Source organism: Pseudochaenichthys georgianus, chromosome 13 (assembly GCF_902827115.2).
Source record: "Pseudochaenichthys georgianus chromosome 13, fPseGeo1.2, whole genome shotgun sequence".
In the NCBI taxonomy this organism is placed as follows: Eukaryota; Metazoa; Chordata; class Actinopteri; order Perciformes; family Channichthyidae; genus Pseudochaenichthys; species Pseudochaenichthys georgianus.
The window spans coordinates 16,988,655-17,001,054 of record NC_047515.1 but is presented as its reverse complement, the minus strand read 5'-3'; the positions used below and the strand labels follow the sequence as shown (position 1 = coordinate 17,001,054).

General features: G+C 40.3%; 2 protein-coding genes across 3 annotated transcripts; one reads left to right on the top strand and one right to left on the bottom strand.

The window, feature by feature from the left end:
• The first annotated feature begins 390 nt into the window (after positions 1 to 390).
• Positions 391 to 7,084, top strand: trmt9b (tRNA methyltransferase 9B). Its single transcript, XM_034097204.2, has 4 exons — positions 391 to 1,026; positions 4,004 to 4,203; positions 4,848 to 5,021; positions 5,384 to 7,084. Exons 2-4 carry the CDS (start codon positions 4,041 to 4,043, stop codon positions 6,331 to 6,333), a joined length of 1,287 nt encoding a protein of 428 aa, XP_033953095.1. The 5' UTR covers positions 391 to 1,026; positions 4,004 to 4,040; the 3' UTR covers positions 6,334 to 7,084.
• A 621-nt stretch (positions 7,085 to 7,705) lies between these two features.
• Positions 7,706 to 11,173, bottom strand: hdac12 (histone deacetylase 12). 2 transcript variants are annotated; one of them, XM_034097209.2, is made up of 8 exons: positions 10,886 to 11,173; positions 10,652 to 10,795; positions 10,160 to 10,319; positions 9,873 to 10,069; positions 9,631 to 9,781; positions 8,949 to 9,065; positions 8,724 to 8,866; positions 7,706 to 8,593 (listed from the first exon to the last, which is right to left on the bottom strand). In XM_034097209.2, exons 1-8 carry the CDS (start codon positions 10,988 to 10,990, stop codon positions 8,570 to 8,572), a joined length of 1,041 nt encoding a protein of 346 aa, XP_033953100.1. In that variant the 5' UTR covers positions 10,991 to 11,173; the 3' UTR covers positions 7,706 to 8,569. The 2 variants fall into 2 exon arrangements, with proteins under 2 accessions (XP_033953100.1, XP_033953101.1); XM_034097210.2 differs by having other exon boundaries at positions 10,160 to 10,223.
• Positions 11,174 to 12,400: the final 1,227 nt, after the last annotated feature.

Genomic DNA, 12,400 nt, shown 5'->3' with positions numbered 1-12,400 from the left:
GCAGTTTGAAAGGATGTACTTGAATTATTATTATATATTATCATTATGTCAGTGGTCTAAAATGGTCATACAACGGTGCCGACAATATTATCGTTTATCGCAATAATTTCCGGGAAAATGTATCCAATAAAATTAATTATCATGAGTGTGTAGTACATGAAACACACACACAAACAAATCTACAGACTTACTCCAAACTGTCAAATATATTAATTAACGCACTCTCACTCTCATATACTCGTTGACTCTATTTTGGCCTAGTAGAACAATAAGCAGCAGACTTTTACTTGTTATAATTTCTACTGGATTTTAGATCTGCGCATGCGCAATACGGGTCGGGGAATGACCAACCGTCTCCCACTGCTCTGCTGTCTGTTACGTTAAGACTTTAGAGTGGTGGGGGCGGGGAGGGAGCGGATCGACAGTTTGAGCAGAGCGTCAACTCAACATTGTAAATAACCAAGCAAAAACGATCGCCGGTTCATCTTGTTTTTGGCGTGAGAATAGTTTGGGCAGCGTGAGAGCGTGAGATTGAGAGTGAAAGCGTGTGTCACACGCCAGATGCGTGAGAGTTGGCAACCCTGCCAACCCTACAAATAAGTAAACTCTAGTGTTATTGGAGGAAGCCTGCCTTGTCATTTTTGGGGTTAGCACACACAACACGTGTAATGGAAATGTTTTACTCTTTCACGAATGAGGCTTTTATTTTTGAAACGTTTTACCGGAAGTCCTGCTGTAATTCCCACCTCACTTGACAGGTGTGGAGCTCAACCTGCCATGGATTTGATAACGTACGGCGGACAGTCCGCAGTTGGCGGTAACATACGGCAGGCACTTCTCTCCGCTCACGTTATCCTTCCTCGCGATGCTGTTGATAATGTATTCGGTACCGCCGAGAGGAGCGCGTGCCTGTGACCCTGGCAGATCGATGGTCTAGATCAGAGAGGGAAGTTTACCTCCAGCGACCCGAGCCTAGAGGCGTTCCTGTCGGATCACTGCACGGCGGTTTACCCGTTGAACTCTACGGTAAGAGGCTTTGCTTGTTTGGCGTATAATCACAAGGATGCAGGAGAGGATATGAAAACATTGGCAGTAATTGCACGATTTAATTATATTTTGGGTTGTCTTAACTCTGACCTTGGATACATTTGAATGTACAATTTAATTGATGTAAGAAACTTTGATGGGGCAAGTAGAAGCTCATGTGTATTCTAGTGCAAGTCCTAGTACCCATTATTAAAATGAAAATGAATAGAATCAATAAATAAATGGCTTTGTATATATTTGAAATATGTTTCCAATGGACAAACAATACTATTCTGAATTAATTTAGTTAATTTTGTCTGACCCTTACCTGGGCTCTACATCTAAAGCCTAGTATGAATACATTAGCTCGTTATTGTTGGCATATTTTTAAAGAAACACGTCATTGGAGAGAATAATAGATGGATGCAGCAGTGAGGGGAGTCTAATTTGACCAGACTACCTCTCACCACATGTTAATGTCCAGTCATTAACTGATGTAATGCCTGGCAGGCAAACCGTTGATGTGTAAACCTGACACCACTAATCCCATGTAAGCACTGCTGAGGTCTGACCTAAGGTCTCAGGGATTCAGGAACATTTTGTAATTAAAAATATCTGTTTTTGGATCTAGTTGTGAGATGTTGAGATTCACCTGGCTAGCTTAATCCAAAAGCCAAATGTTATATAAGTGATGGCTGATTTTGAATGTCCTATGCCTTGGACAAATCTGTATATTCTGATTACATTTGAGTTCCCGTTAGAGGCAGTGCTGTGAGCTGCCAGTTACATAATGTCAGCAGGAGACTGTGACAGTTTAGTGAGCAGCCGAGAAACTCAGGCGAAATTGAGCACCTAGGAGGCCATATTACAACATTACATAAGGGATGTTTTCCTTCCACTTGGCTGGAAGAAGCAGATGATGGAGGTCCAGAAATAGGACTGAGTGAAGGAAGAGGAGATGCTGCACACACACTGTTTACCAACAAAGGAGTACACGGACAAGCCTGGCAATGGATATCTGCCCCACATCGCCATCAGTTTATAAAGAGACATATTTGCCTTTTGTGTATCCCCTTTGTGCTTGCCTTTGCTACTAATATCCTGCTGTTAATGATCCTAGCAGTATTCATTGTGTACACTGGTGCACACAAAGAGGCACTAGGCGGTATTACATTCAAGGGCATATCCATGTAATTCATTTTAAGAGAGGTGGAGGGGAAATGTCTGATTGCTTTTCTTTCTGGCTAACCTCATCATCAAAGTGCACTGGCTCATTAGGTTGCATCTGTTTTAGATTTGTTATTGTGAGTCTTTCTCTTTACAGGCAGACGGACTTAAAGCAGAGGTAGATATTGATGTACTGTCGACTCTTAACTTGGTGCTATCTAATAGGGAACTGAAACAACCATGAGCAGAGTTTAATACGGTTAATAAGGTGGATTGTATTATCCAGTGAAATACAAGATTAATGTAAATTCTTTTCTCAAGTATATACTAGTATCTATGGCAGATGTATGATGGCTGATGTACAATGCATCCTGGTATTGATTGGCACTGACAACTCCAATCCATTACATACATGATGTGAGTTGACCAATGATCTACTATATCAAATTCCAACTATAACCACAAATTACATGATATCTCCCTCAATACTTGCAGACCAAATTAACTTCAGGATAAAACTAGTTGGAGATATGTAGCCCAGTCTACATAATCTTATAAAAGCAGAAATATCCAGCAGCACACACTTTTCAATGAAAAAAAGTCAACGTTTTTTAATAAATAGTCATTTTGCTATATTTTTGCAGGCCTATTCAAACCAACTGATGCCATGCTGCAAAGCATGTGATGATGTTTTTGAACAAAGGCATATCTGGCAATCTTATTAAGATTATTACAGTTTGATTTAATTATCCGACTTTGCCACCATGTGCATTTGTACAAATCTGTTTTTAAAATCTCTTGTTGGCAATGTTTTATGTAAATTGTGTTTTGGTGTGGGTTTGCTTTGCATGAAATGATGATGCAGTAAGCAATGAAACGTCCTGATAATACATTATGAAACATAACCATTCAGGTCAAGTGGAACTTTGCATCTGTCTTTTGTATGAAACACTGTTATCCTTTGGACAATAACATAGGAAAACTCTTTGTACACAAAGTGCTTTGGGGAGCCGCAGCAGCACTGCAGGAGCTGTGGGCCGCATCCTAATAAACTGAGAGGGCTGCAGTGGGAGCTGTGAAAAACAGACGTGCCACAAACATCACAATAACTTCATGCCCACATTTGCAATCAGTTCTGAAATGATATGAGTCACCTACAATATGAACGTCATAAAAGTCTGAATGTTTATTCTCAGTCATTCTCAATTTGAAAAAAAAAGATTATGAATTAGCCAAAATTATGTATCAAAGAAAACAAAACATATTTTTCCATTTTACAATGAACGTTACAACCTCAACTTAAGTAAAGTGATATTTGGTTATGCTGTGCTTTATTAACCTTAGATGATCTAATCAGACCAAATCCATCCACACCGATATCTTGGTTTCCAGGGAAGATTGATAGTCCTACTCAGAATCAATGAGGGTCAGCTTAGATGAAAGGGATTCCTAGAATGTGAGCGGATGCTTGTGACACTGACTAAAACTAACAGTATAAAACGTGGCAAATGAGAACCATGAATAATTAAATAAACTTTCACAATGACATTACTGTTGTTGGATTTGCATCTTATTTACAAAAAATAGGATTTATGTGTTGACCTTTTGCTTCTGCGTTATTGTTAAAACAATTTGACAGAGCTGCTGTGGAAATTGAGTGCCCTGTGGGATGGGAACAGCATCCTCACTGGCACCTTTTGAAAAGTAGAGTGGGACTCCTACAGTATGTGCCGTTCCCTTTGGGGAGTTGACGTTGCTTTTTTCCTAATGCAAGAGAATGCTTATTTTAGAGATGTGTTTGTCCCTGCAGACATGATACTGTGAGGCGTCTGCATGAGGCTGCCTGGATGAACATGATGGAGGAGGCTGCCAGTCAGCTCGAGAGAGACCATGTGCACAGCGTCTATGACAAGATTGCTCCATATTTCAACGACAGCCGCTACAAAGCCTGGCCAAAGGTGCAACAGTTCCTGCTGGATCTGCAGCCGGGCAGCATCGTGGCTGACATTGGTGGGTGTCATCTCAAGCCGAGATGTATTTTTTAGCAATCCCACAATATTTGATCAATAATACCTTGTACCTTGCTTATTTTAAAGGTCGACTATTATGCAAAATCTACTTTTCATGTCTTTTATATATAAATATGTGTCCCCTCTGTGTAAAAGGATTCTGAAAGTTTTTAGGAAAAAAGATTCCCTCCCTTTTTGTCCTGATCCATTTATGTAAAAACCTGTCTGAAAATTATCTGATCAGATTTTGGCCACGTTTTGAGGGCATAATCTGTTTTTGGCTTGTGTAACCATTAGCCAATAACCAACCAAGGTAACACCTGCCCACCTTACCACCCAAATCTCCTCCTAGAGCACCATTGTGTATTTGTTTTGTCAAATATCTCTGAGGGGCTCCTTATTTTCATCTAAAGTAACACAGAATCAGCACTTTTGAAACAGGGCTGAAACAGAGGCGTTTATGAGATGCTCATGTTTTGTATATAACTGAGAACTATAATATCGTGATGAAAAGAGTATAATAGGGGACCTTTTAAACAAAATAAGTAACTATAAAACTGGCTTTTCTAAGGAGAGGGTTATTCTACCACTGATAATCTTCTGATCAGCCGCTAGTGTTGTAGCTCACTGTCTTGTCCTTGGTAGGCTGTGGCAATGGCAAGTATCTCCACATCAACAAGGAGGTGTTCAAGATGGGATGCGATGTCTGTCGCCCCCTGGTGGACTTTGCCTGGAGCCAAGGTCACGAGGTCCAGATGTGCGACGGGCTGCATCTGCCTTACAGAGACGGCTGCTTCGACGCTGTGCTCTCTATTGCAGGTAAAGCATAAACACATGGAGCTTTTTCCTCCCACTCAATAACAAACCACCCCTTCATATTTTGCATTAACCCTTACTGCTGAAGCCATTATTTGCCTAAAATTAAATGAAGTCAGAAATAATGCTAAACATCCGTTTACCACAAGCTTTTGTTGCTTAGAAAACAGTCTGATATAATTAATGTGTGTCCTCCAACAAAAGCGTGTAATAAGACACCCACACTATTTATTAGTTGTGTGCTAAACACAGTGTACAGAATGTTTTTTGTTGCCTGCAAGAGCTGAATGTGACTAAACATCATCATTAATTAAATGCATCCTCATTATCCTACTTCATTCTGATGAATTCATGTTTTGTCACAGTTATCCATCACTTGTCCACCAAAGAGCGTCGAATTCGAGCAATAAAGGAGATGGCTCGCACCCTGCGAGTGGGCGGACGCATCATGATCTATGTGTGGGCCATGGAGCAGAAACGTCGTAAATTCGAGAAACAAGACATCTTTGTTCCTTGGAACCCCAACCCTCAATCGCCCACAGACAGGGAGCCCGCCAAACCCAGAAAGAGGGCCACAGCTCAGAGTGTGAGCGAAGCCATAGGCAACGCCGACAAGCACAGGAAGGTTAGAAGCACATCTTCCGTAGCAGACGAAGAAGAGCTGACCACGCCACACTGCACCACGCCACAGCAGAGCACACAGAGACTGTGGTTCTTCTCCAGGTCTCTGGATTCTGTGTTCGACTTTGGGAGCTTATCCATCTCACGGTCGTCCTCCAGAGACCTGAGCACTTTATCCTCGCCCACAGGTGAGAACGAGCGGAACAAGAGCAGCCATTGGGGGAGAGGACGAGGCCTCATCAAACAGGTATCGAGCTTCTTTTCCCCAACGTCTGTGATCGGATCGGAGGAGGACGTCTTTGACTCGGTCACAAACCTGCACAAGGGACAAAATGCTCCTGGAGGCAACAACAACGTCCCAGAAAACCAGAGTGTCTCAGTGTCTTTGGCGCAGGAGTGCGGCTCTCTGGCCCTGCCAGATCTGGTTCCTTTCCAGAAGGAGCACCTGAAGCAGTCTTCAGATGAAAGTGAAGGAGGGCTGCAGGGGAAAGAGCAGCATGAAAGCACAAAGAGTTCTCAGGGGAGCGAGAGGCAGGTGGAGGGCTCCTGCCTGAGGTACTATCACGTCTTCAGGGAGGGAGAACTGGCCGAGCTGATAGAGAATCATGTTGATGAGCTTCTTGTCAAACACACCTACTTTGATCATGCCAACTGGTGTGTGGTGGCAGAGAAAGTTCAGATATGTAAAATATAATTTTAACTTGATTTTATTGTTGCATAACTCTGCCTCAAGTTTCAGCACTCTCACACATGATGTGTATTACACTCATGTGAAATGTAGACATTGTTGAAGGTACAACAAACACTAAACTACTCCACTACGGCAGAGCTTTACTTAACTGTTTGGAAATTGTGATTATTAGGTTATTAGTTTCCCGTTGTCCTAGAACCAATCATATCTAGCATTGAAAAAGTTTACATGGCCTCACGAATAGTTTTGCAGCAGTAAAGTATTTTGCTTTTTAATGCCTATTATTGTTAACTTTTCCACATTTTTTATTTATTATATGAAACCAGCATTCTTTTAGAAATTATAATTATATTTTTATTATCAAACCACAGTGAGCTCCAGTGCTGCTACGGCTAGTGATTTTAACTCTTTTATTTGTATGTATTATTATTTCTGAAAGAGATATGTTAAGAAATGCACTGTTTCTCTCTTTAGAATTTTATATTAGCCAACTAAGATTTTGAGAATATACATACTCTTCCACCTGCCGTTAAATGTTTTAAATTGATTACACTGGAAAGTTTGTATTTATTTGTCTTTTTATTTTATAATTAGACATTCCTTAAATCTAACGATGAGCTAAACTTGCAGGAATTATACTTCTTGATAGAACTGTGTAAACTGCTCTTGTGTAATCTTTCATAACACTATCATAAGAAGAGCTCTGTGTGTGTGTGTGTGTGTGTGTGTGTGTGTGTGTGTGTGTGTGTGTGTGTGTGTGTGTGTGTGTGTGTGTGTGTGTGTGTGTGTGTGTGTGTGTGTGTGTGTGTGTGTGTGTGGTGTGTGTGTGTGTGTGTGTGTGTGTGTGTGTGTGTGTGTGTGTGTGTGTGTGTGTGTGTGTGTGTGTGTGTGTGTGTGTGTGTGTGTGTGTGTGTGTGTGTGTGTGTGTGTGTGTGTGTGTGTGTGTGTGTGTGTGTGTGTGTGTGTGTGTGTGTGTGTGTGTGTGTGTGTGTGTGTGTGTGTGTGTGTGTGTGTGTTAAACAGTTATTTACTGTGTGGAAGTAACAAGCTGAACTATACCACTGGTATCTTTTAGAAAATCAACTGCCTGATATACTGTGAATTAACATTGCACTGTACCACAAATATTTCCTCACTGCTTGATGTCAGTGAATGACATAAAAATAGGTGAAATTTAAAAACATACTAATGTACCTATTTATGCCAAGGACTGTGCGTGTCCGTAACAGTATGTGTGGACCAACTGTGTATGTTCTGAAGTGACACTGGTACCTTGATGTCTTATCTTACCTGATGTAAATACTTTTGAGTTTTACTTTATTAAATATTTTTGTTCATGAGTTTAGTTGTGTTGCATTCACTTTCGTAAAACATACATATTTGGTACATCTTTAATCAGTGACAACCACATACAATTCAATAGCACATAGTGTGACACCGTGAAGTGCTTCTATAGAAGTAATGAGACTGTATCCTGATGAGGTGAACAGCAAGTCAAACCACTTTCTATAATCACTTCTAGGTAATCACTTGCATGAGCATCACCAGCCACTCCCCCAATCAAATATCATTAGCAGAGCTCAGATACCCTGAGCAGAGAGTGGAAAACATAGTCTCCAAAAGAATACTTTTTTTTATAAACATGAAATGTGTTTACTTGGATAACATATTAACAGAGAACACCAGATTTATTATTTCAAAATATAGACATATCACTCCAGTACATTTATATTACGCATTTAGTAGCTACTAGCTGCAGATTTAGATGATTAGTTGGTTACATTTCAGATATGCTTTTTCAAAATAAGGATATTTTCATTGGCTCTAAAACAGTGTTTCTCAAACTTGTTCATACCAAGGACCACTTAACCAATAAAAAAAACACTCGTGGACCACCTAACTCCACAAATATCCAAAATCACAGTTTTTCTAGAACAGATTACAAATCGCCTGAAAATGGTACAAACAAGTGGCAACATGTGTGAGGAAGGTGTTGCGCTGGGCTATATCATGCAATCAATTGAAACTTATGCTCGATCCATTGCGGAGATATTCCCGCGAGAGTGCGGAAAACTTACATTTATTTATTTATTTAAAATGTGAAATGTTCCCAATATACTCACAGACCACTAAAGGGCGCTCACGGACCACCAGTGGGCCGTGGACCACACTTTGAGAAGCACTGCAGTGCACTACTGGTGAGGCTCTGTGGGTCTTCTGGATTTGGGGCATGAAGGTTTTACATTCCACAGTCCCTCCAAACCTGAAATATGAAGAACATTAATACAATATCATGTTCAATGAAGCTGTCATGACAAAGTGTACAAAGTTAGGTAAACAATTCTGTATTGAGAAGGTTAATTTCTGGTAAAGCATCTATGTGTGTTGTGTACCTGAGTTGCTGCTCTGTGGAGGATGGAGTGTCTGAGGGCCAGTTTGTCGTTGTCTCTCGAGTATCCTCCTCCGATAACGGCAGCGACGGGAACACCTCTGCTCACCACAGTCTTCATCACGTACAGATCTCTCTGATACAGCCCTGAGAGATACACACAGTCAATCAAAAAACATGCAGAAATTAAGTATTGGTGGAAATCCTTGGATGTCAAATCCTCACTCACCTTGGTCAGTGAGACGCAGCCGCCCGAGCTCATCCTCCCAGTGAGGGTCGACACCGGCGTCATACAGAACCAGGTCCGGGCGGAAGGTCTCCAGCAGCAAAGGGAGGTGGGTCTCCACTGTTTAAAACATCCAGCATGTGACTTCATTCAGACAACATTTTTAATTTAGATTTAGTGACTTTACAGCAGGGGTGTCCAAACCTTTATCACAGAGGGCCACATACATTCAAATATTAGAGGTGAGGTATACTGCCGCTTATAAGTTAAGTTATAAGTTAGCAAAATCAATCAAAAGTAGGTAAATTATGCTTGATACTTGAATCTGCTTTAAGAAAAACAAGTCCCAGATTGATTATCATAAGAGGAAATAGGAAGGGTATTTCAAGTTTGTTATGTATATAAGTTATTGGGCTTTTTTCTTATCGACTTGTTAGAACATATTTTCAAATTGAATTGACTGAATTTATTGTAAATTGGGCTTATTAACACGTGAACACTACTGTGTAATATATATTTACAGATATATTTAATAAGTACAATACATGAAAAGCTCAAGTTTCATTTGTGGGTCGATACAAAATGTCCCGGGGCCGCATTTGGCCCCCGGGCCGTATTTTGGACACCCCTACTTTACAGAAACACTATTTGGTTCTGAACACATGTATTATTATGTGTCACTTGCCTGTGGAGAGGTACTCCTTGTCTTCCATCCCATCATCCAAGCTGATATCTAGGTCACTCTGTTGTTTACGGAGGGGGAAGTTTTTCCCACAATGCACTGAGAATGTAAACACACACGGCTCCTCTTTAAAAATGAAAGCAGTGCCGTCACCCTGTTGGATTCAAAAGATTTGATCAAATACAAAGACAAGTTTTGCATATAATAGTATGAGAAAATAAAAAGTAGAGGTACGGTAAATCTACCTGATGCACGTCTAGATCCACGATCAGAATCTTCCTTTTGTGCGAGGAGACACCCATCAGGTATTTGGCGGCAACTGCCAAGTCGTTGAGGAGACAATACCCTGAACCGTAGCTTGGGAAGGCATGATGTGTTCCTCCTGCTGTGCTGCAGGCCAGACCCCTCTGCAGAGCTACCTCAGCAGCCAGAACAGTCCCACCTGTCAATCACAGAGAGGTTATCATGTGGTGTGATCTCTAGGGGCCATTGAGATGTTACATCGCCCAGACTTGTCAGATGTTCTTCTCACCTGTCTCATATCGACAGCGCCTCACTATGCCTTCACTCCAGGGGAAACCTGTCCTCCTCTGTTCCTGCTCATTGATTTTCCCAATAAAGAAGTCGTTTAAGTATTCCTCAGTGTGTACACAGCTGAGTAATTCTTTAGAGGCAATTTCAGGGACCCACACCTACTGTGAAGAAGGACATTTACATCAACAGGGTAATGTACTGTTTCCAGCAGTAGCAACAGGTTTTACAATGTTTTTTATTAATGATCAACCATTGTAAAACCACTGAGTCTCACATATCTACACATCGTTTTCTAACAACTGTCCAAAACAAAAATAATTTAACACAATGATATATAAATTTTTTAAATCCTATTATTATCAAGTGTAAATTGTCTTAAAAAGGTAGATTGATTTCTCATCGTCAATCAATCGTACCATTACAGAACTAAATAATTATGACATATGGACACTAGTGTTTTCGTAGTTTAACATATGAATGCCTTGCTCACCTGTTCCTCTGTGATCACCTGATCTTTGATTAAGAAGTGCAGCACGCGGGGAAACTTGCCCATAGGAAACCTGTGGTTGGGAGGGAGGTCGCACACATACCTGCTGTGATGAATGATGGGAAGTGCGCTGGATTCACGTGATACCTGCAAGGTGCAAAGGCTCACTGTAAGGTCAGTTTGGAGGCATTGAGTTGCATTTCATAAAAGTTATTTTTATGAATATTAAGTCCTTACTTGTTGTTCACCATGAAAACATCTGCTGGAAGTGAAAGCTGCACCGAGCACTTGTCCGACTTTTAAGCGATGTGTTCGCGAAAATATCTGTTTAATGCACATCATTTCTCTGACTGGCGTTACACTATATATAAATAACTCGCTAACATAGGTCAGGGAAGTGTTGTGCGGTTTGGTGTTATGAAACAAGCTACAAACGTGCTGAAGGTGTCCTGTTTGTTGTTGACGGATGTTTCAAAGTGTTTTCCCTCTGTAATACTGCCATCTGCTGTGAGGGAGTGGACACACACGATGTAATTCCGACATCTTTATTCTTTCATCTCCCTCCGAATGCATCAGATTGACCTTGATATTATATTAGGGTCACACCAGCGATGGACTGTAAGTAAGTTCATTTACTCAAGTACTGTACTTAGATTCAAGATTCAAGGCTTTTTTTGTCACACACGACACTACAGTGTAGATATGGCAATGCAAAACTTAAGTCTAAGGCTCCTCCAACAGTGCAATACATGAGTACAAATTGAGGTACTTCACTTGAGTATTTTCACATTATGTTACTTAGTTACTAGCTACTTTGCAGATTTAGATTAAAATACAAAATTGAAATCAACGAATACATTATAATATATGTTTAAAGGTAAGGCAACTCAATAGTAATTACATTCATTCAAATGCACCCCCACTTTTACAGTGAAACATTGAAGTGATGAACACATTAGTGCATCGATAAATATACATGGTTTTAAATGAATATTCTTGTTTTATTCACATCCCACCAAGGCATTTAGCCTTAAAGCTTTCATCTGTTTGAAAAGGTTCCTTATTGAGACATATAAGACGGGGAAGTTTGAGTTTCTCCAGCATAGAAAAAAAAATGATTCCCAATTTGCCTTGAAGTCTATCCTGTCCTATGCAATGATAGTTTTTCAGCATATATATTGATTTCCTTCTGAAAGCAGTGGAGAACTCAATACAAACAAGGTGAAATTGGCATTTTTTTCCTTTTGATACTTGATGATCAAAGCTCTTTTTACATTTCAGCTTTCAATGCATGACAAATTGCTCATCCTTTCTTGTGTATTTATTTACATAAAACTTTGAGGGTTTTCCTCTTCATTCTTCTCTCTGATGTTAGGCAAGGCAAGGCAAGTTTATTTATATAGCACCTTTCAACACAAGGCAATTCAAAGTGCTTTACAAAAAACGAAAGACATTAAGAAAATGGCATTTAAAATCAGTCATTAAAAAGAAAAGATAATAAAATAAACATTAAAAGAAAAAATACATGGATAAAAGTTACAGTGCAGTTTAAGATAGTTCAATTAAAAGCAGCGGCAAAAAGAAAAGTCTTCAGTCTGGATTTAAAAGTAGTAAGAGTTGCAGCGGACCTGCAGGTTTCTGGGAGTTTGTTCCAGATATTTGGAGCATAATAACTGAACGCTGCTTCTCCATGTTTAGTTCTGACTCTGGGGACAGAAAGCTGACCAGTCCCTGAAGACCTGAGAGATCTGG

Coding starts and splice junctions, on each gene's coding strand:
- hdac12 (XM_034097209.2), bottom strand. CDS start 10,990: ATGATGTGCATTAAACAGATATTTTCGCGAACACATCGCTTAAAAGTC. Junction 10,320..10,651: donor AGGTGATCACAGAGGAACAG/GTGAGCAAGGCA, acceptor TCTTCACAGTAG/GTGTGGGTCCCTGAAATTGC. Junction 8,594..8,723: donor TCCACAGAGCAGCAACTCAG/GTACACAACACA, acceptor TTCATATTTCAG/GTTTGGAGGGACTGTGGAAT.
- trmt9b (XM_034097204.2), top strand. CDS start 4,041: ATGAACATGATGGAGGAGGCTGCCAGTCAGCTCGAGAGAGACCATGTG. Junction 4,204..4,847: donor CAGCATCGTGGCTGACATTG/GTGGGTGTCATC, acceptor TGTCCTTGGTAG/GCTGTGGCAATGGCAAGTAT. Junction 5,022..5,383: donor CGCTGTGCTCTCTATTGCAG/GTAAAGCATAAA, acceptor GTTTTGTCACAG/TTATCCATCACTTGTCCACC.